This window comes from Bidens hawaiensis, unplaced genomic scaffold (genome assembly GCF_021521415.1).
Source record: "Bidens hawaiensis isolate Kalapana, Puna unplaced genomic scaffold, B.hawaiensis_p1.1 tig00006555_1, whole genome shotgun sequence".
Lineage (NCBI taxonomy): Eukaryota > Viridiplantae > Streptophyta > Magnoliopsida > Asterales > Asteraceae > Bidens > Bidens hawaiensis.
In genome coordinates this window covers 1,128,552-1,153,086 of record NW_027491442.1, presented here as the reverse complement: position 1 = coordinate 1,153,086, position 24,535 = coordinate 1,128,552, and the positions used below count along the sequence as shown (strand labels likewise).

The 24,535-nt window shown below is 35.4% G+C and overlaps 1 protein-coding gene across 1 annotated transcript; it reads right to left on the bottom strand.

The window, feature by feature from the left end:
* Window positions 1-16,068: 16,068 nt before the first annotated feature.
* LOC143632937 (C-terminal binding protein AN-like) lies at window positions 16,069-21,349 on the bottom strand. The gene is made up of 7 exons (XM_077101344.1): window positions 20,735-21,349; window positions 18,271-18,430; window positions 18,041-18,171; window positions 17,181-17,888; window positions 16,911-16,958; window positions 16,444-16,557; window positions 16,069-16,245 (listed from the first exon to the last, which is right to left on the bottom strand). Exons 1-7 carry the CDS (start codon window positions 21,347-21,349, stop codon window positions 16,171-16,173), a joined length of 1,851 nt encoding a protein of 616 aa, XP_076957459.1. The 3' UTR covers window positions 16,069-16,170.
* Between the last annotated feature and the right edge of the window lie 3,186 nt (window positions 21,350-24,535).

Genomic DNA, 24,535 nt, shown 5'->3' with positions numbered 1-24,535 from the left:
GTACTCGTCTAGAAATGCCTTCAACTCCGAGTACCATCCAGCACGTCCAAACGGTAACATCCACTCCTTAACCTGAAAGTCAATCTAACATACACACAAAGTCAGCTAGAGCTGAGTGAGTTCAAGTTTTCGTAAACAATAATTCATACTTTATTTCAAAATTGTAGTTCTAAACAGTAGAGAGGGTAGTAATAAAATAAATAATATAGTTCCCCAACTAATACATTCATCGTCGAACACACGTACACGGGCCTCTCCACCACGAGTCAAGACTCGAGTAATATATTTGACCCAGACGCGGTAAGACCTAAGCACGTGACACGAGCCTTTCCACCACGAGTCAAACCCGAGTAATATATTTGACTCGATCACGGCTTACACATCCAAGCACGTGATACGGGCCTCTCTACCACGAGTACAACCCGAGTAATATATTTGACCCGATCACGGCTTAACATACAACAAGCCTCTTCACCACGGGATTTTAAAACCCGAGTAATATATTTGACCCGCCAAAATGATGATCACGCCACACAGGCCTCTCCACCACGGGATTTGAAAACTCGAATAATATATTTGACCCGGCCGTAATCACCATGCACACACACATCAATAAGCCTACTTACATCATTCTTAGTCACAAGGAACTAAATGTCATCACACAACCGTAGGCTATAAGGTAACACATACTCATACATATATATGATCTCAAAACATGCCACATCGTAAGTAATCCATCCTTAGTCACGAACGGCTAACTAACAGTACTAATCATAGGCCATAGGGTAACACCTGCACATACACACACACACACACACATATATATATATATATATGTATATATATATCATCCCAAAATATATCATAGTACAAGCAAGCCTATGGGCCATGAGGTAATATATAAAAATCAGTTCAATACATGAACTAAGTAAATATGTCTACTCGTATTCAATTACTACCAAGCCTATTAACATCCTCGGGTTTAGACCATAAATAAAATATGTAACCTTAAGGAATATAAGATCATAGACGAGTCTAAAATATCCAGGCATAGAAAATAATTCAAACATAGCTTTCAAAATGCACAATCACGAGTAAGACCATGTAATACCATTCAAATAGTTGTAACGAGTAAAATCGTGTAAAATTGTATTTCGGTGTGTATGCTAGCCCAAAACGTAAAAAGATTAAAAAGGGCATCATGAACTCACCTGACACAAGGTATGATTTCACCAAAGCTAGAGGATCCTTACGTAGCCCCACAACTCAAACTCCTGTCGGTTTACATACAATTAATACTATTGGCATCGAGATGACTCGTTTATCCTACGAGACGTTCTAACATGATTCGAGTTACCTAAAGCCTCGACCTCACCAAACTCGATCACAACAGCCCCCGAGGCCTTACATTCACCAAAACGACCCTTAGATACTCCTGGGAATAAAGAATTCCCATTTTACCCTTGGAAGCACTACGTGACAATAACACGCGCGTTTAAGGGTCGTTTAGGAAATTAACATCCAACTCAGCCCCGTGTGGACCCATTATGATAATTTCACAGCCAACAAATCCACACGACGCTACACGAGTCAAATGGGTCGGTAACTCGCAAGTACAACGCACCAACTATTCAATAAACGCAATTGCGCGTTGTACCGACCCGTTTGAGCAACCGACAACCAATTCAGCCACATATCTTATAAAAATGATTTTTCAACAGCCCGTAACCCGAACCAAGGTCACCCGAACTGAATTGGTCGTTAATTACTCCAATACTCGCATTAAACGCAACAATTCGCTATTCTAGACAACCGAATATCCACTTTCAATCTACAACTAGTTGTCCAATCAAACTAACACCAATGGACATGGTTTTTAAGTATGTTATACTAGACATACCTAGGAAGATGTTGGTGCAAAAAACTTAGCCAAAACAGCCCCGAAACTACTCAATTGGACAGCCACCCGACAAGCCTAAAAACAACTGAATTTCGACGAATAAACACGCCATAAGGATGAATTAAGGTGAAAAAGAGTTGTAGACATATAATACCGACCTGGAATTGAACTTTGGATGGCCGGAGATGGGCTGGCTTGCACGAAAATCGAGAAGGGAGGGTCTAGGGGGCGCCAATCGGACATATGGTTAGGGTTAGGGTTTAATTTTTTTTTATATAAAATATAATAACAAAATAACATTCTAGCCCCTCCACTTAACTAAGGGTTGAACTTGCACGAAAAGCTAAGTAAGATACGTTTACGAGGGTGACAAGGAGCTCTCGGGAGAATGCCGGGTCAAGCCCGGAAGGTGCACACAACACTACAAGGTTAAACCTTTTATCAGAAATTTACGGACGTTACAGATAAGTAATGTACGAAATACGTATCTCCGGATGCGTATAATTATGAACGTGAATGTATGTTATGATAATTGGTTAACTAGAACTCACTTAGCGTAGCTGACTTTTAGTATGCATGCAGGTGAGTAGGAAGAGACGGGTTGGGTTTAAACAAGTACTTACGTTATGTAAGATTGGTTGGCTTTATATTCTGCAATTTGTTTTAATTAACTCTGATTTCTGAATTATGTGAATGAGTAAATCCAACCAGCGTGAAAGTAGGGCCCCCGGGACCGGGGGCCTTACATATCTTTTGGGTTATAGAGTAAACTTTTAGGTTTGCATATCTTCTTAATTTATTTTATTAAAAATGGGCTTTAAACTGGAAGACATAATTAGTCATTATGGGATGGTCCATCAATGTTGTTTTCCTGTTACCTAACCTGTTCCCCAATATGACCAAACCTATTTAGACCGTTAAACAACCTAACCTGATTCGTTTTGACCTTTTACCCAATCAGACTGGCCCATTTTGAATAGGTCCGTTACATAACCCATTTTCACTTGTTACCCAATCTGATCCAATTTGCTTTAAGTTGATACCTGGTCTGACCCTTGTAAGCCGCCAAAAGGGTTTAATAATGTAATACCTTATGCTTTTTAACTTGTGTCTTGAAGTCGCCTTCCTACGTATCAAGTCGGAATTTTGGTCAATCATGTGAAATTGTCACTTGTAAAGTTGCTGGTAGGTATTTTTTGGCAAATTTGCTAGAGCTGGTAATAATTCAGAAAATACAGTATGTATTTTTTTTTTTTTTTTGCATCAAAAGAACATCATGCGGTAGCCATCTTTAGAGATACACAACCTTTCATTTGCAAAGATATATGAAACAGAAAAGCGGCTTACCTTTATGTGTGTATTCCTTGTCGAATTGAAAACCAAACCGAAAACCTATTCCTTGTAACAAATAAACTAACTGAAAAAGGATACAGATCAGTATTTAATCAGAGAATGTGACACTTTGAAGTGGAGACCATAATAAGCCTACTCGCCACAAATTGAAGATGGTTAGGGGCATCTGTCAAACATTCAACAACACAATCAAACTTGTGATCTCCAGACAACTTCACTTATATGATCCTCACATTTCATATGCAATATCACACAACCATGGATCCTAGGGCTAGTAATGTGTTGAAACTCAACTAATAACCAAGGACAGTTTAATATAGCTACAATTAAGTGATCATATGAAGGTATGAAAATAACCGATGAAACTGAAACCTAAAGGTCTGATTGACGTCCAATTAACGGTTACAGGAAACAAATAGCGTAATCCATATAAAATCGCATGAAACCTCAAATATGCAATCAAGTATCACAAATAACATAAAATCACACAAATCTATAGAAATTGATAAAACCCCATCGCCGTACCTCCGCCACTGTTGTAGCCTTGGTTCCTCATTTGGAACTCGAAAACAGCCAATCGGAGCCACAGAAAGGGCGCACACATCACAGTAGAAATCGAACCCATAGATCGAACAAAAATAGAAGATAACATCACAGTGGTGGCGAGAGGTGGTGGTCACCATAGACATGAGTTGCAAAGAATACCACCGTGTGATTTACGAGAGATGGAAATGAAGATGCAATTGTGGAGACACGTAGCAAAAGCCTAAGACATTTGGCAAAGCAGAATGACAGAGACCAACGTACAACAACGCAATCATATGGTACAAAACTTACTGCACAGAGTTAGATGTAAATGTATATATATAAATAAATAAATAGAAAAATGAGCTGATCGGAAAGTAAAATGAAATAAATATTTTGTGAGTAAGATTTTGTAAAGTATAATTGTAGGGGTATGGTACTAAACCCGGCTTACGACCTTAATTTATTATGTCTGGCTTATTTTATTATATGGACTAATACAATATTATTGGGCTGAGGGGGTTTTGTGGAGGTAACCCTAACTGGGCTAGGCTCATTAGGGTACCATGATGGTGGCCATGAGGCACCCTATATAAGGAGATCTCCACCTCCTTACTAAGGGTTGTTGTTCTCAATAAGAGCCACCACCATAACCATTTTTGTGTCTGTAAACAAGAGATCCTCGAGATTTCTTAGCAGTCACCTCCACACCCCCCATATTTCTATGGCAGGTCTCGAACTACCGGAGAAGAAGATGAAGTCGTGGTTCGTTTATCTCGAACACCGAGGAACATTGTCTTGGATCAGGTCAGATTCATTTCATGTTTCTTCAGGTACGATATTCGGGTACGGTTAAAAAACACACCCCTACTACCAATCAGATTTGGTTGAAGGTGAAAAAAAAAGTTCAAAGACGTTTTGAAAATCGACCCGAAACATTAACAAAACCGGTTTCAAACCTAAATTGTTGGTTTAGACCGGTATGGGATCCTAGCCAGATCCAGTTTGACATAAGCTGGTTTATAGCCATTGTTGCCCAAATAACTCTTTACCCTCATTGTTATTGGTATTAGATGTGTTGTTTAATCAAACCACTCTGCAGTAGTGGCATCCAAATATGATGAATCACAATATTCCATAGGTGTTGGATCTTATTCTTAGTAAACCAACTTATCCATTGGTGTTGCATCTTGTCAAACCAATCACATACTTCACCCCTTGAAGATCGAACAACAAACTCGCGAGAAAGAAATAGCAATGGGTTTGTTGGTCCTACTTACCATTCAAGAACTTGCTAACGAGAAAGAACTAGGAAACAACATTGGTAACAACTAGACTCCAAACAAACGGCGACGACAATTAATAAACAATCAAAAGTACTACAAAAACGACAACAACGATGCCTATTTTGAATTAGAAATGCCAATGTTTATTCTTTATAAGCTTAAGAATGTATTGCGGTAACTATTTTCATAATTTCCAAAATTAAAAGAAATAACCAGTTTTCTCAAAGCTGTTTCAGACCGGTTCGGATTTTTATCTGATTTTAACTTTTTTGACCAAGTCCAAGCCGGCTAAAACATAAAAGTTAAAAGTGGTCTGGTTAATAAAACAAACTTATGCACCTCTCATTCGCTCCACTATGGTTACTCCTAATAACTCTTTTAATGAACACTTGCTACTAGATGTGAGCAATAACTGAACCGTTAACCGAAAACCAACAAAACCTAACTGAAATTAACCGAACCAAACTGAACAATTCAAATTTTCATGAAATTCCAACTTTTATACAACTATACCTCATTTCAAGCAGGGCTGTCACCGAGAACTCCTTAAAATTTTGGGGCCTGGGACGAGTAAAAAACGAGCCTCTATTATCGACTTCTCAATTATGTAATAGATAATTTGACAATTTTACCAATTAGATTGTCTTTCAAAAACTCAAAACAAACAAATAATAATAAACATGTTACTAAAATTACTCATATGAAACAAATGAATATTTTTTTTTCTATTAAAAAATGAATATAATAGTGATAATTGAAACCATGACATTTGTTTTCATAACCCAAGAAACTTTCCATTCAACCAAAGAACCATTTGTACGCTTTGGTATTAAAACAAAATTATATATAAAATATAAATTTTATTTTTTAACAATTATGGGCCTTTTGGGAGAGTGAGCCCGGGTCTGTTGTCCTCCTCGCCCTCCCCTTGGGCAAGGCCTGATTTCAAGTATTTCATGTTTATACCTCCATTTCATCTACATATACCTTCACATCATGTATTTACGCCTTAATGTCATGCATTTTTAGGCAAAAATTTTACCCCAAGTTTGATTTCTGTAATTAACCAAAAGTCCAAAATTAACCGAACCGATTATCTAAATCCCGATCGGTTACGATTTCAGTTAAGGCGAACCGAAACATGCACACACTAAGTCACTGTTTACTATTCTATTCCTCCCATACATACAGTCCTACGTGGCATGAGTGAGCACAAAAAAGTTTCCCGCTCATAATATTCTATAATAACGATAACAAACTTCCAGCTGTCATAACCGCCATCATCACTCACAACACAACCAAACGCTCTGTTCACTTCATCTTCTACAGGTATGATCTATTTGAGGCTTCTCCACGCTTGTCGAATTCATCGCACTGATATATATTCTCGTGTATCGTTGTGTTTTCAGTGTACGGATTACGTTCACGCTGCGATCAGTAATCAGTTCAAGTTCGTTCTCTGCAGGTGCGATCGGTTAATTGTTGTTTCTCTAAGTTTCGAGTTGAATCGCACTGAGATTTGCGTGTATTGCTGTGAATTCAGTGTACGGAATAGTAGATACAACGAGTTATATAGTTTTACGTACGGATCAGTTCATCTTCCACAGGTATGATCTCGATTTGATGTATATGTTTAATCGCATTGAGATTTGAAGACGCGTGTTGAAATTCACTGAGATTTACGTGTATTGTTGCGTTTTCAGTGTAAGGAATACATCGAGTTGAAGTTTTACGTACGGATTAGTTCATCTTCCACAGGTATGATCGATTTGATGTTTATGTTCAATCGAATTGAGATTTGAGTAAAGAATGCATTCGTGACGAGTTCAATTTCAGTATTATGTGCTTTAATTGCTTAATTCTGCTTCACTATACGAATTCAGAAATTTCAATCTGAATCGACTTGATATTTACGGTCGTTGAAAATTTCAATCTGAATCGACTCGGTTCTTGTTTATGTTGAATCGTGTTGAGATTTACGTATGATGTATTGTTTCGGAATACAGAATACATTCGTGACGAAGTCAGTCTCAGTGTTCCTGAGTGTTTAGATTTATTTTTGTGCAATTTGTTGGAAACTATATACTTTATGAGGATTAATCTGACTTATATGTATAGTTGTTAGTGTGGTTAGTTAGTGCATCGTTTACGTGTACATTTCTGTTATATATATGCTTTGGAGATTGTACGTTTAGTTAGTGAATTTGTTTGATTTAGCTTCCTATATGGAAGGCTTGCTTGTATTCATTAAAGTAGTACAAACCTAACTACAACAGTTAGTGATTACCTGTATCAGCTTGCATACTTACTGTTTCTTTGTATCATTGCGCTGCTTTGTTGTTCAAAGTTCAATCTAAATGGCCTCAATTCTTGTTTCTGTTGAATCACATTGCGATTTCTGTATACTGTTGTGATTTCAGATCTCTTTTCGTTCATTTCGTTGTGCATTATAGATTCATGAGTTTTAATTTCTTGATTTTGCTTCATATGCAATCTGATTTATGTTCTACACTTGTTTTGTATAGATTTTACTGTATATTTGGATCATTACACCTTATGTTGTTCAAAGTTCAATCCGAATGGTGTCAATTCTTGTTTCTTAGACTCAGTCTTACTTTATTGTATCTTATGTTCAAATTCTTTGCACATTCACATTTAGACAGGCTGTTTTGCAATAACAGTAAAACTGTTATGTTTTATGTTTTAGTCTCTTGGAGCCAGTGTTTTAAAAACCGGTTCAAACCGGCCGGTTGAGTCGGTTAAACCGGATTTCGCACAGCAGGGCGGTATTTTGAGCCCGGTATTTTTGGCCGGTTTGATAGAATATCGTACCGACGGTTTTTTCTAAAATACCGGTATTTATGTCCAAGAAATTTTTTATATTTGCTGCCCATATTTTATCAAAATTACTTTTAACCCAGCAATTAATATTCAAATGTGTAAACTTTAGGACTTTTTTTTTTAAATTGAGTGCCTTTGTATTATTTTTTTTAATATGGATTAACTTTGGATTATTTTTTGTTATGAAATCATTTACTTTTGGGTTATTTTTGGAGTCAAAGTTGTATTTATAGGAAATTATAAGGTAAACTATTAGCCGGTTGAACCTCCCGGTATAACCCGGTTCAACTGGTTGTACCATTTTTAGCCCAATCCGGCACGAGTAAAGTACCGGTTTTTAAAACATTGCTTGGAGATCTTTAGTTGGTGTCCTAATTATTAAAAACTGTTAATTCAGCATGAGCAATCGATGATAAATAAAACTTTTAAGACTATAGTTTAATTTTCCAGCAGCAAAATGAACTTTTTTCAGGACAATCTGTAACAAATACTTAATTCATTCATTAAACTCATCACTACAAATGTCATACCTTCATGCTTTAAATAACATTTTCATTGAGCAGATGTGTTAGAAGAAATGATTGAATGATATGTTTACTTTAGAGTTAGAAATGAAAATTTGGATATGTTTTCTTCAACTTTTAACAATCATTATTATTATCATCTCAGAATTATTCCGGTCTAAGGCAGTTTGTCAGGTGTTAAAAGAATGTCAGAACCAAATAAAGATAAGAAGTTGGAATCAAATACTAAAGGCAAAGAGAAAGAAGCGATCACTGACAGTGATTTTGATGACACAAGCGATTCAAACGACAGTAGCAAGAGAAGAAGTGCAATGCCAAGGGTTTGCAAGGATGCTATGGATTATTTCACTAAACAGACCCAAGGTATTGCAATTAAAGAGCCTGTTGCTGGCAAGATAAGAAAGAGAGCCCAGGGTGGTCTAAAGAGGACAATGCCCTAAGAACAGAACTGCATTTGCTTGGTATGAGGTTTGATGACTCGGACTATGAACCGTCAAAGGTTGATGCTGCTGCAAAAGGTAAAGGACAAGTGAAAGAAGAAATTTCTGAGGATGTTTTCAGTGGTTCAGATACTGATTCAGATGAAGCATGTAAAAGAATGAAACCGGGAAGAAAAGATGATGACGATGGCAGTGATGATGGTGATGGAGCGGGATCAGGAACACACACCGGTCTCCCTAGCAGGGCGTACAAGTTGCGGGAATCTGAAGGAAACATGGGAGGATGGAATACCATAGTTAACAGTTTGATGAGCTTCCTTTCAAGGTAAATAAGTCTTTTCGCACCGACATATTTTGTTTCTTTTGATAACTGAAGTACATGAAAAGATTGTCTAGTATGTTTGTTCATTGATGATTTTCTTGACACGGATTTGCGATTTTGCTTTACCAGATATCAGATTTTAGCTAAAGTGTTTTAGCCTTTTAATCAACTGTTGCATATGATTTTGATTTTCATAAGAAAATGAGTTAAGGTAAGTTAGTCACAAGGTTAACCACCACTTCTATATGTTAGCATGAAAAACTCTCTTTATATTAGATTGAATGAAATGTTGCTGTACATTATAGATTAGAATTCAACACTTTATTTACTTATTTAATTGATGTTTTAAGATCACATCTGATATACAAAACTATTCAAAATCTATTACTTCAGAGCCTACATATGACATATTATATGTTTTTATTTATTTATTTGAAAAAAGGTTCAAAGTTTAATATCTCATATAGTTTGACACGTATCTAAAGTCAAATCTGTTGTGTAAGTTTACCAGAAAAATAGTATATATTATTACATAACCGAATAAAGTAAGTTTATTTAGAAGACGATTCAAGCTTGGCTTGTTATAAGCTCTATATCCAAAGCTCTAGTTTAGCTCATGAGCAAATTTTCAAGTCCGAGCTTGGTTTGTTTGTTATGCACTACACATTTAGTTTTTATATATGCATAACATAATATATATTATTTAATTAAATTGTCATAATATATATATATAGTTATTTTATCTCGATAATTCTAGTGTTAAACCCATGACGTGAGAAGCAATAAAAGATTATCGAGCGGTTCACTCATGATCTGGCATTACACATGACATTTTTGGAGTAAGATGCATTCAATTCTCTACGCTCTTCCTCGTTTTGTTGGTTAGTTTTAGGAACACAGTAACTAACTTTGCTGGTGAGTAATATCTAACGATATTAAATTATTAACCCTTAACATTACAACATTAAGAACAAAGAAGAAAATGGAAATTTTTTTTCTTGGTCACCAACTGATAGGGAATATGAGATGACCAAAATATGTATTTTTAACATTTACCTTTGGCTATTTATCATAAAATATGTATTCGTAACATTTACCTTTGACTATTTATCACTTCAAAGAATGTGCCTTGTTAAAAGTCTTGCAATGTTAAACACAACAGGATAAAAATTGCATAACTCTTTTAAACATTCATTATGATTTATGAGAGCATTGGACCAAATCACCAAATAGCTCCAAGTTATGAAATTTTACAAACGTACATGAAGAATAAACAAGAAAATGGAAATCATAGTACACCCGTACACCATCCCCTAGTCTGATAGTTTGACGTAGGCTTGGCCCAAACACACATGGTCAAACTGGTCAAACTCATCTTTTTGATAAAATCAAATAAAGTTAGAAACAGAAAATTAGCCAACATCAAAATTTAGCATGTTAGACCTTGGGCTTTAGCCCTAAAGTCAGGTTTGATTAGATGTATAGAAAATTTTCCAAACTCTTAGAACTGTTTGAAAATCAATCCGATCACTTGGTAGCAAAACTGGTTCGAAACCTAAATGACGACCGGTATGGGATCTTAGCCGGATTCGGTTTGACATAAACCAGTTTGGAGCCATTTATAGCCATTTTTGCCCAAATTAATCTTTTACGCCTCGTTATAGGCAGGCATTGGTTGTGTTGTTTAGCCAAACCACTCAAAAACCTCTCTAATCTCTTAAACTTAAAAACGCTTTCAATAATGGCATCCGAATATGATCAATCACAATTTTCCATACGTTTTGGATCTTAGTCAACCAATTTAACCATTGGTATTGGATCTTTGTCAACCAACCTAATCATTTGTGTTGGATCTTCACCAATCACATACTTCACCCCTAGAAGGCCAATTTTTGAAGATCGAACAAGTAACACATTAGGAAGAAATAGCAATAAGATTGTTGGTCCTACTTACCATTCAAGAACTTGCTTAGTTAGGCAACAACATTGATAACTAAACTCCAAATAACAACGACGACAATTAATAAACAACCAAAAGTACTACCAAAACGATAATAACCAAAACGATAATAAGGATGCATGTTTTTAGTTAGAAATGTCAATGTTTATTCTTTTTATGCTTAAGAATGTATTGCGGTAAATATTTTCATAATTTCCAAAATTAAAAGAAATAGTTGGTTTCTCAAAACTGTTTCAGACCGGTTCGGATTTAATCTGATGTTAACTAATTTTTTGACCAAGTCCAAACCGGTTAAAACATAAAAGTTAAAAGTGGTTCGGTTAAATAAACAAACATATGCACCTCTCACGCTCCACTATGGTTACTCCTAATAACTCTTTTAATGAACACTTGCTACCATGTGTGAGCAATAACCGAACCGTTAACCAAAAACAGGTGAAACCAACCCGAAACTAACCGAAAGCCAACAATCGGTCATCACCTTTTTGTACCCTCAGTTAACCGATATTAATCGAACCGAACCATTTATATTTTCATAGACTTTTAGCTTTTAAAGCTCCATTTCAAGTATTTCATGTGTTATACTTATACCTCCATTTCATGTATTTATACCTCCACATCATATACCTACTCCTCCATTTCATTTATTCCTAAGCAAAAATTTTACCCCAAGTGTGGTTTCGATTATTAACCAAAATTAACTAAACCGAACCGAATCAAAAACCAACAAATTAACCGAACCGATTAACTAAAACCTGATCGATTACAATTTCAGTTAAGACTGATAACCAAACCGAACCGAATATGCACACACTACTTACTACTCTATTCCTCCCATACACTCATACAGTCCTACGTGGCACCAGTCAGCACAAAAAAGTTTCCCGCTCATAATATTGTTATATATAACGATTACAAATATCCAGCTGTCATAACCGCCATCATATCCTCCACAATACATCACGCACAATAACACTTCATCTTCTACAGGTACGTATGATCAATTTCATGCTTCTAGAAGCTTAATTGACGCTTGTTGAATTCATCGCACTGATATTTGTTTATATATATCGTTGTATTTTCAGTGTAAGGAATACGTTCGTGTTCATTCTCTACAGGTACGATCGGTTAATTACTGTTTCTCTAAGTTTCGAGTTGAATCGCATTGAGATTTGCGTGTATTGTTGTGTTTTCAGTGTACGGAATAGTAGATACAACGAGTTGTATAGTTTTACGTACGGATCAGTTCAGCTTCTACAGGTACGATCTCGATTTGATGTTTATGTTCAATCGGTTTGAGATTTGAATACAGAATTATACATTCATGCATTACGAGTTCAGTTTCAGTATTATGAGGTTTAATTGAGTGATTTATGCTTAATATTCTGCTTATTCAAAATAGTTGCACATTTCATTGTTCAAATTTCAATCTGAATTGACTCGATTCATGCTTATATCGAATCGCACTAAGATTTACGTGTACGGAATGGTAGATACAACGAGTTATAGTTTTACGTACGGATCAGTTCAGCTTCTACAGGTATGAGCGATTTGATGTTTATGTTCAGTCGGTTTGAGATTTGAATACAGAATGTATTATGAGGTTTAATTGCTTGATTCTGCTTCACTATATGATTTGATTTATGTTTTACACTAGTTTCGTGGAGATCTTATAGGCTGTTACTGCTTATTTAGATCGTTGCACCTTTTATTGCTCGAAGTTTGATCTGAATTGACTCGATAATGTAGTGTACGTTTTCGGAATGCAGAATATGTTCGTGAATAGTTCAATTTCCGTGTTCCTGATTTCAGATTTTTTTTCCGTTGAGTATTTATGTTCATTATGATTCATGAGCTTTAGTTGCTTGATTATGCTTCACTATACATGTTTTATATTAGTTTTGTGGAGATCATTTAGAATCTTACTGCTTATTTCGATCGTTGCGCTTTTTTTGCTTAAAGTTCAATATGAATTGACTCGATTCTTGTTTATGTTGAATCGCATTGAGATTTCTGTATAATGTAGTTTTTCGGCTTGCAGAATGCGTTCGTTAGTGCATCATTTACGTGTAAATTTCTGTTATAAATATGCTTTTAAGATCGTACATTTAGTTAGCGAGTTTGTTTAATTTAGCTTCCTATATGGAAGGCTTGCTTGTATTCATTGAAGTAGTGCGTACAAACCTAACTACAACAGTTAGTGATTTACCTGTATTGGCTCTCATACTTACTGTTTATTTGGATCATTGTGCCCTTTTGTTGTTCGAAATTCAATCTAAATGGCCTTAAATGAATGTTTATTTGGATCAAGTGTTAAAAGAATGTCAGAACCAAATAAAGATAAGGAGTTGGAATCAAATACTAAAGGCAAAGAGAAAGAAGTGATCGGTGACAGTGATCTTGATGACACAAGCGATTCAAACGACAGTAGCAAGAGAAGAAGTGCAGTGCCAAGGGTTTGCGAGGATGCTATGGATTATTTCACTTATCAAATGACCCAAGGTGTTGCAATTAAAGAGCCTGTTGCTGGCAAGGTAAGAAAGAGAGCCCAGGGTGGTCTAAAGAGGACAATTGCTCTAAGATCAGAACTGCATTTGCTTGGTATGAGGTTTGATGACTCGGACTCTGAACCGTCAAAGGCTGATGCTGTTGCCAAAGGTAAAGGACAAGTCATAGAAGAAATTACTGATGATGTTTTCAGTGGTTCAGATACTGATTCAGATGAAGCTTGTAAAAGAATGAAACCGGGAAGAAAAGATGATGGCGATGGCAGTGATGATGGCGATGGCAGTGATGATGGTGATGGAGCGGGAAATGGAGCAGGAACACACACCAGTCTCCCTATGCAGGACGTACAAGTTGCGGGAAACTGAAGTTTATTGAGCTTTCTTTCAAGGTAAATAATTCTTTTCGCACCGACATACTTTGTTTCTTTTGATAACTGAAGTACATGAAATATAGCCCTGCTTGCGGTGCGCCCATATGATGTATATATGTGTGAACCCTCGGGTGGGCAAAAGTGAAATTGCACTAATTTTGACGTTATTTTACTAATCTCGTGAAAATAACGTTAAAAGTGACGGACGGTTATTCAGGCATCATGTAGTGGCGTTGATAGCCGAAAGACAAGGGTACATGCACCGATCAGCCGGTGTCCCGATGATTGAGTGCTATGTGCCTTATGTCCAAGGCTTGATGCAAAACTACTATCGAGCCGGGGGTCTCACCGGAAGCAGCCTCTCTATCCTTATGGGGTAGAGGTAAGGCTGTCTACATCTTACCCTCCTCAGACCCTACTATAGCTTTGCTATTGGTGGGATATACTGAGTACGATGATGATGATGATGATGATGATGAAGTACATGAAAAGATTGTCTAGTATGTTTGTTCATTGATGATTTTCTTGACACGGATTTGCGATTTTGCGTTACCAAAGATCAGACTTTAGCTAAAGAGTTTTAGCCTTTTAATCAGCTGTTGCATATGATTTTGATTTTCTTGATAAAAAGGGTTAAGACTTAAGATAACACCACTTCTATATGTTAGCATGAAAAACTTAATTTAAATTAGATTAGAATCAAATGTTGCAATTCAATACTTAATTTAGTTATTTAATTGGTGTTTTAAGATCACATCTGATATAGTAATATACAAAACTATTCAAAATCTATTAATTCAATAAATGCATAACATATTATGTGTTTTTAATTTATTTGAGAAAAGGTTTATAGTAAAAATACAAAGTTTAATATCGGATATAGTTTTACACGTATCTAAAGTCAAATTTGTTGTGTAAGCTTACTAGAAAAATAGTATACGTTATTAAATAACTGAATAAAGTATGTTTATTTTGAAGACAAATCAAACTCAGTTTATTCTAAGCTCTATATCCAAATCTCGAGTTTGGCTCATGGGCAAATTTTCAAGTACGAGCTTGGTTTGCTTGTTATGTGCTACATATTTAATTTTTAACATAATATATATTATTAGTTAATTTGCCATGGAATATATAGTTATATTTTTATCTCAATAATTCTAATATCAAACCCATGACATGAGAGGTAATAAAGATCATCGACCGGTACACTCATGATCTAACATTACACATGACATCTTTAGAGTAAAATGTATTCAATTCTCTACGCCTTCCTCGTTTTGTTGGTTGGTTTTAGGCACACACGAGAGTAACCAACATTGGTTGGTGAGTAATATCTTACGATATTAAATTATTAACCCTCAACATTACAACATTAAGAAAATAACCCCGATAGCATCTTCTACTTATTAAAGTGTAACATAGCAATTCATACATATCATCTGTTTCCAAGTTCTACCACATCGTTGACAGTCGCGTTTGTTTCCAAGTTCTACCATATCATTGACTGCCACTTATTTGGTTTGGTTTAACGTCTCGACTTAGGTTTGTGTAGATTTGACCCTTTTGAGTCTAATTCAACCCACACCGCTTCTTATAAAGAAATGATAACTGATAAGGCCACACATGCACATCTACATTACAACATACGAAATTTTAATAACATGCCAGATTATTACAATCATATCACTTGTGTCATAATGAAGTTATCAAATGAGTCAATTGCTTTTGAGATATAGTACTTCTCACTAGCATCTTAATCGAGTTGGGTGGGTAAAATGTTACTACTAGTGACTCTGAGTTGGTTTTTACAAACATGAAGTGTAATGCTCTATCAATATATGAAAGAATTATACGTGGTACCAGAAACTAAACAATGCACAAAAGAAACCCGCAAAGCCAACTTGGATTGGATCAAGCCACACGACTCACAATACACACGCGCACTCAAAACTAAAAATAAAAATTCAATACACGATACTAAAGATACTAAACATTTGGACTAATTTAAAAAATATTAATAATAAACAAATAGGCAAGAACCTCAAGGCAAAGAATACCCGAGAGCAATTAAATAACTGACAAGCAATACTACAAACCTCAAGACAAAGAATGTGTGAATGGAGTCGTGTAGGTTAATGGGATTAATCAAGCCACCGAGTGACCCCGTCCTCATCTCCTACGGTTGCTAGAATCTCCACGCGTACATCTAAAACAGCCTGCAGTTCGCAACGGTTAAAAGTGTGGTTAAAAATAAATGGAAAAACACTGAGCACAAAGATGATATGAATCAAGTCGGTTGACTAGGTCAGCGGTAAAAAGGATTGCCCATAGCGTAACTTTAATGCATAAATTTCCAAAACTGTTTTATTCAAATACGAATCGTATAGTAGAAATGTAGAGGGAAAAGTACTTACAGAAGGATTTCTACAGTTAACCAGTCTACATTCCTCCAACGAGCCTTCAAACGTCCAACTTTCCCACACGTCAAAACTATGGCTAGCAAATACAAATTCCATTCTTCTATTTATCTGTATAGATAAAAAATCAAAATAACCTCTTTAAATAATAAGCAACCTCCATTATGTCAGTACTATAATTTCATCATGCCACATTTAAATTAATCCGAGATCAAACATCTTAATCACGCTACTTCCCCCAACCAATAGCATAGCATAATAATAATAATAATAATAATAATAATAATAATAATAATAATAATATAATGTTCAGAATTTTATCATATGATTTAAAAAAGCTCCTATATGTTTCATGTTCACTTGATGGACCATACATGTTAATAAAGCCCATGGACAATGCAACTTGCACTCTATTATGTAGAATTATATTAATATTATTCTATAAATTAAAAGAGAAAACACACCTGCAACAACTTCCCACCAGCAGTGAAAGATCTTAAACCAGTTGTGTCCTGCAGATATCACAATAGAGCTAAATTCAGCTGAAATAGAAAAAACTTACGACAGGCTTTTTCAAACTGGTTCGGTTATTGGTTCAACGATTTTTCAAAAATCGGTTCAATCGGGTCCAGGTTCAAAAATCAAAACCAGAATTGATCCTGTCTTCTATTGTTTTGAACTTGAACCGATGTTATTTTAGAATGGTATATTTCAATAAACTGAACTCCACAAACCTTGGTTCTGAAAACAATAAGAAACTGTGCTGCTGGATCTCTTTTCGTGACATTTGGCATCATATCCAAAAACCATCCGCCACCTTGAGCTCTCTGTCTAGAAACATGAAATCCAGATTGATCCCGTGCTTGCAAACAAATAACACAGCCATCTTTCAGCATCTCAATAGACCTTTTCCCAACACCTGTGCTCGATTTCAGATATTTAACTGACGAGTCATGTAATGATTCAACAGTTCTTTTACTTCTTGAATCATCAGGTGAAGCAAAATGTGAACTAGAACTTAGCAATTGGTCTGTACCACTCATGGCAGTATCATCTTCTTTATTTGAAGTACCCTCTTTTTCTTTATGCGTCAACTTTTGGCGGGCGTGTCTTTTTTTAGCTTTTTTACTTGATCTACTACGTTTAACTTCAGACTGAGGTGAGGTGGTTTGTGATAATGTTGATTCTTGGGGTTGACTAATATCTTTTATCATGGGGCTTTTGTGAGACGTATGAATATTGTCTTGTTTAATACTTTGTTCATCTTCCTTGAGTGTTTCACTTTCCTCTTCATAGACGTCAGAAACGGCATCGGTTGGGATGACATCATCCAAGAAGAATGTTTGTAATATAGTGGCGGCTTTTTCCCGAATCTCCATCCATACTTCTTCACTGTAATCTGCACTTTGTGGAAGTATTAAAACATTCGGCATCTCACGTACCTGAAATAAGTTTGTGTTTGGAAAATTAGCATCAAACAAAAATTATTACACAACTGTATATCTCAGTTAACAAAATTGGTCAATCACATGTCAGAAAACATGTTTACTTGCATATTCTATAACTTCTCATACCCTATGGTTACTCATCTTACCCATGCTTCCATCCATTGAGGTCCTTCAGCACCATCCAGAGCACATCCTGCAAGTGTGCCATCAATCAAAAGCTGTTTTACTGCACAATCATCTAACAGCTGGCTGCTACCGGTGTTTACCAAAAACGCCCCTGTATATATAAGCAAAAACTGTTAAGTGCAAAAAAGAGGCATCCTATATCCTATTTCACATTGTATAAAACATAATGATAAATCAGCATACAACTTACCTGGCTTGACATGCTGCAAGCATTCAGCATTTAGGATTTGAATTGTGTCGTTCGTTAGGGCACAATGGAGTGAAATGAGATCACTTGCAGCAAGTAAATCGTTGAGAGTGTCCATCCTCCTTGCAGCAGGAGGAAACCTGCTTATTCTTTTTCCTTTTTCCTGGTAGATACAAATATAAGTATCAAAGTTACAATTGAGAATACAATAAATTAGTGATATATGAAACGAGTGAAAAGTAATTTGTTAGACTAAAAGCATAGAAGGCCCCTCTTTTCTATTCGAGAACTTTAAAATTGCCCCATCTTTTGTAAAGATCAGTGAATGTATTATGTTTCATGGGTGCACCGTATTTGAAAATAAATCTGCACCACATGCTCCATGGATCTGTTTGTTCTTGAGTCCAGTTCTAGCAACACCAGTTGACTCATTATTCTGATATGGGCTCAATAGCCCATGACTATATCCTTGAAGAATGCAATAATCCTAACTAACTAGTGTAGTTACAAACCGCATAGAGATACTGTGCAATGTAATTCAGTCCAAAAATAATACAATATGAGAGGCAAACTATACCATTGACGAAGTTAAAACCAAGATTAAGATTAATGGCTAGGCTTAGATTAACTTCATAGATGGTATATTTTCTCTCTCATATCAGATTATTTTCCTACTTAATTACATTGCACAGAATCTTGACGCACTTTGTTAGCAAGGGCATGCTATGATCATTACCTTAATTGAAACTTCTCTGTTTTATATTGCAGTCTAATTTTAACAAACAATTCACCCTTACTTTTCATATTTCAGACAACCTAGGGCCTTACGCACGTATTTCAAGAAGAGGCTAAGCTGAGCTCGACCTTTTAATCGGATCTCTAAGCAATCGAATGGTAATATTAGTTTTAGTTTTATAAGTGTCATAAAACTGAGGTTCCTATATTGTTATATTTGTAGGAATATGAGGATATAGCAACACAATGTTGATAATTAATTAGTTATAGCACATTCTCAAATAACACACTAACATCCCATGATTGGCCACCCTTCAACATATAAAAATACAAAACTAACCAGTAACAAAAGATGCCTTTTAATGTCCTGAGACCATGCTCAATTATCCCTAATATAGTCGAACTATTATTAAACAAAGGTGATTCTGCATAGTCCTAGTTTTATTCTTTTGGAACACTGAATCCAGCTAAATACATCTATCAAACATACCAAACACAGAGACAGTATAAGCCTTAAGAAAGTGGACTTTGATATTCGATGACACATGTTTGGTTTGTCAAATGTTAGTCTGCATTTCTCAAATTACTAAAGCAATTACTAACAAATCACACTAACCAATCTACAGAAACAGCCAAAGCTACCCAGCTTGCACACTAAAATAAAGTAACATACCACGTTTCATATAAGTAAACTAATTTTAGTTACTTAATTTCGCATCTTAACCAACAGTAAGTGCCACTGGAATTTCCGCAACTACACAACTAAATGAATATCTATTCGAATCAAACTTCACATCATATTCAACTTATCAATGTTTCCACGACCAATAACTGTAATTATAAACCAATTATACCACATGAACGTATATAAGTGGTAGTCTATGCTGCATATATGCAGTAATATATACTGCCTATATGCAGTACCATATACTGCATACATATAGTGTATACTACATCTATGTAGTGTATACTACTGCATATATGCAGTACTATATACTGCATATACGTAGTATGTAGTAGTATATGCTGCATATATGTGGTATATACTACTGCTTATATATATATATATATATATATATATATATGGCATTATACTGCATATATAGTTCTCTGTTCTCTAACGAATAAAGTAACATACCACATTTCATATTAGTAAACTAGATTTTAGTTACTTAACTTCACATCTTAACCAACAGTAAGTGCCACTGACATTTCCACAACTACAAAACCAAATGAACATCTATACGAATCAAACTTCAAATTATATTCAACTTAACAATGTTTCCATGACCAATAACTGTAATTATAAACTAATTATACCACATGAATGTATATAAGTGGTAGTATAAGCTGCATATATGCAGTAATATATACTGCTTATATGCAGTACTAGTGCATATGCGTGGTATGTAGTAGAATATACTGCATATATGTGGTATATACTACTGCTTATATGTAGTATATATATATTGCATTATACTGCATATATGTACTATTGAGTTATCTGTTCTCGAATAAAGAAACATACCATATTTCATATAAGTAAGCTAGATTTTAGTGGCATTTAAAACTTCACAGCATATGCAACTAATCAATCAATGTTTACATTAACAATAACTGTAATGCAATTATAATAAAATAATTATATATACCTCATGAACATCATAATAAACTTCACAGCATATTCAACTTATCAATGTTTACATTAACTGTATCTATTAAATAATTATACCTCATGAACATCATAATACAGCACACTAATCCTAAACGCCAAACTCCGAGTCGCCAACGCCTTAGCCGAACCCGACTGTCCAATAATCCCTAACACAAGTCCTCTACACCTCCTCATCCCACGGCACAGCGGCTGGACCGAGCCGAGCCATCCCGAAGCCGAAAGCGCGTGCCGCGACAACAAATGCGTCCGCCTTAACAACCCTAGAAACAACGCCATAACCGTATCAGCCACCTCCTCATCTCGTGACACGTCCACGTGTACAACCCTACCAAGCCCTAGCTCAACGGCAATAGCTGAATCCGCAGTACGGTCAGACGATCCGAGGCAGAGTATGATCTGCCACGGCCGGAGGCGGCGTTGGGCGGCGCGTGGGAGGAACGCGAGCGAGTGGAGGATAACGGCGGTGGCGGACTCGAGTTTTGATTCTGCGAGAAGGTGTAGTGGCGCGTGCTCGACACGCGCGAGGCCGGATAGGTATTGGTGTTCGATGGATGTGTCTTCGATGCAGTTGAGAGTGACTACTAGTGGTAGTGGTGATGGTGGATTGTTACGGTAGGTTATTGTTGCCGGTGATGTGGTGGTTGCTGGATCTCGCGTCACCGGTGATGTCATTTTGCGGTTGTTTGGTTGCAGTGGAATGGAGTGCTTGGTTTTGAAAAGTATTAAGTTGTTTTTTCAGTACAGGTCCTTGAAGAATTTAATTGTTTCTTTTATGGCACCGAGCTCGGCTCGTTTTAAGTTATGAGGACTCGAGTTTGAGTCGTCCGGGCTCTGGGTGTTTATTATTTGTTAATTAACTGATATATGTTTTTAATTAGTTTTATATATGTTTGGAGAAAAACCTTAAACAAGCTTAAGTTCGGCTCGAGCTCGTGTGCTACCTTAAACGAGTCAAAGCTTGGTTTGGATCATTTTTGTAACCGAGCCAAAATCAACTCTGGCTCGGCTCGAGTCATGGCTCGGCTAGTTGGCTCGATCTTAAGCTTGTTTAACTTCAAAATTAAGCTAGAGCCTAACTAAGTTACCTCGTTTAATTTCGAGCACGAGCTCGAGCACACACTGGCTCGAAACCGAAACCCGAAGTAAGTTACCTCGATCCTATTTTATTTCAATCAAAAACCATGAAACCGAAAAATCGAAACCTAACACAAAGCGAAAACATCAAAACCGAGCACATATCGAAACCGGCCAAAACCAAACCAGAAAAAACCTGACCTGAACCGAGACGAAACCGGTTTTTTTTTTTTAGCGAACGAGGAGTATTGGGTGGGGGGGGGGCATTTTAGTTGTTTTACTTTTTTCATTTTTGATTTACATTTTGAGTTATTATTTTTTATTGATTTTTTTGAATTTTTTTAAGGGTTTTTGAAACTTTTTGTATTATAACCTTTACTTGGGTCAATATTGGTTAACTTTACCCATCTTGATCCATACTCATCCTAACCTTCTTTTTTTTTTTAACTCATCCTGGCCCATTATCCAATCCAGCTTAACCATTCATATTGTCACCTCTACATATACCTCTAAAATGAGGTAAAAGAGGTAAAAGTTAAAAACTACACAACGCTTGTTAATGTTTGACGAACCTAAATGAGTTTCTCATAAAAGGCTCGAGCTCAAAAAAAACTCGGATTATTTCGAGCTTTTTATGGTTTTGAGTTCGAGTAGCTCGTGAGAGGCTCGGCTCTACCCCTAGTTTATGCCCCCAAATATTGTTCACATTTTGCATAACAAGTTAAGATCCAAGCAGACAGATTATGAAAAGTCAAATTTTCATTTATGAAATAAATAGTACAAGTTCACCTTTTATTCAAGCAGTTATGTGTAATGGATGGAGTAAGAATCATTTACAATTATATGTGTTTACAGAAAAGTTTTATTCTGTAAAATAACTATATGCAAAGCAGCAAAGACCTTTTTTTTGGAAAGGCAGTCAAACTTCAATAGATAAAAACAACCAAAGAGTACAAAAGCAAAGGAAAATAAACAACAATCAACTCTTTGTGCAAAGAGCAAGAAATACGACTTGATATCTTCCAAAACCAACTTTGTAAAGAAATCCATGAGGCTGAAAATCTTCACATTTCCCAAATGCACCTTGTCGATCAGTTGACTGGGGTCGCTTCACGACCGTCTTCTTTTTTCTAGGAAGATGATTATTTTATTCATATGCATGATATCCATATCCGTTGCATATCCAAGACGTGGAGTGTTCAAATTTTACAAAGTGTACGCATAAGTGGTTAATAGAAGTAGATTAAGATTATGAGCCGTTAAAAAAATTAACAAACTAATCAGATAAAAAAAACACAAGCATTCACGGTTGGTTTCTTTCTTGAAGGAATAATAATGAATAACAATTTGATATAAAAATTTATTGTATTAATTTAACTTTTATTAATAACTAGGTTTTATCCCCTGTATTACGACGTTTATTTTCATTTTTCGTTTCTAATATTTATATAATTTTTTATTTTAATTTTATTTATTGTAAGAGAGTTAGTAATATACTAACGTTTGATAATGAAAGGGTTTCACAAATAAATGAAATATTATAAATTGTTTAAACCCTATCTGCTTATCTGGGTTTTGGTGAGACCCATGACCCGCTTATTTTTTTACTATAAAATTGTTTCTTAATTATAAATAATATTTTTTAAAAAAAAACTAGATATTAGTTTCTAGTAAATCCCTATATTATAGGATTTTCAGATCAAATATTTACTGAGATTAATTTTTAATATAATGAGATGGGTTATCTGGGTTTGGTAAAACCCATACTCATGAATTCGGATCAAATGTATGAAAAGCCTCCATTTACAAATAAAACAATCTGGTGGTTTGAGAAAAGATAGGGAGTAACCATAGACTTATAAAGGTTCGTTTATATATATATTTAAGATTACGATTATTATATTAGTTACTATGGATTAGGTTATAATAGGAAGTATAGTTTTTGTAGGAAGGATAAAAAGTAATCTTATCCATTGATTTTGAACATTTAGGGTTGAGATTAGTTTAGAGGGAAATCAAGTGTGAACACAAGGTAAAAAGCATAAAAGGAATGACACATTTGTTTACTTTCTTTCTCCACATGCAAGGCACATGCCACATTCCCCCATCATTTTAAAATGTCCATAATTTTTTTTTACGACGTTTTTATTGAAAAACAAATTCACCGTAATAACGAGTGTCTTTTTATCTTTTATATGAGTACCATATTGTAATATAAAAATTAAAAAAAATTAGTGGGTTTTTTACAAATTGTGTTTTACCAAATTGTGTTTTACAAAATTGTGTTATATAATAGTATTTTTCATTGTGTTTTAAACATTATGTCATACAATTGTGTTTTTATCATTGTGTTTTTTTTTCATAGTGTTTTTTTTTCATTATGTTTTTTACATTGTGTTTTTCATAGTGTTTTCCATTGTGTTTTTTCAGACTTTTCCGGCGAGACGGTGGCGGTGGGTGATGGTTGTGGTGGCGGTGGGCAGTGGAGTGGCGGTGGTTGTAGGAGATGAGTGAAGATGTAATTGGGTTTTATGTAAGTGGGTTTAATGTAAGTGTGTTTTGAGATTAAAGTGGGTGGGTTTTGATATTAAAGTGTTAGACTAAAATACCCTTATTCCTAGCCTTTTTAGGAAAATCAAACTTCTTATTTGAACCTAACCCTTATTATTATTATTATTATTATTATTAATGCAAGCACTTGAATCATACATAAAACATGATACACCTACCTAGTTTTTAATGATACCACATTACTACGTATGTTGTGGCCATTAGATATGTCAT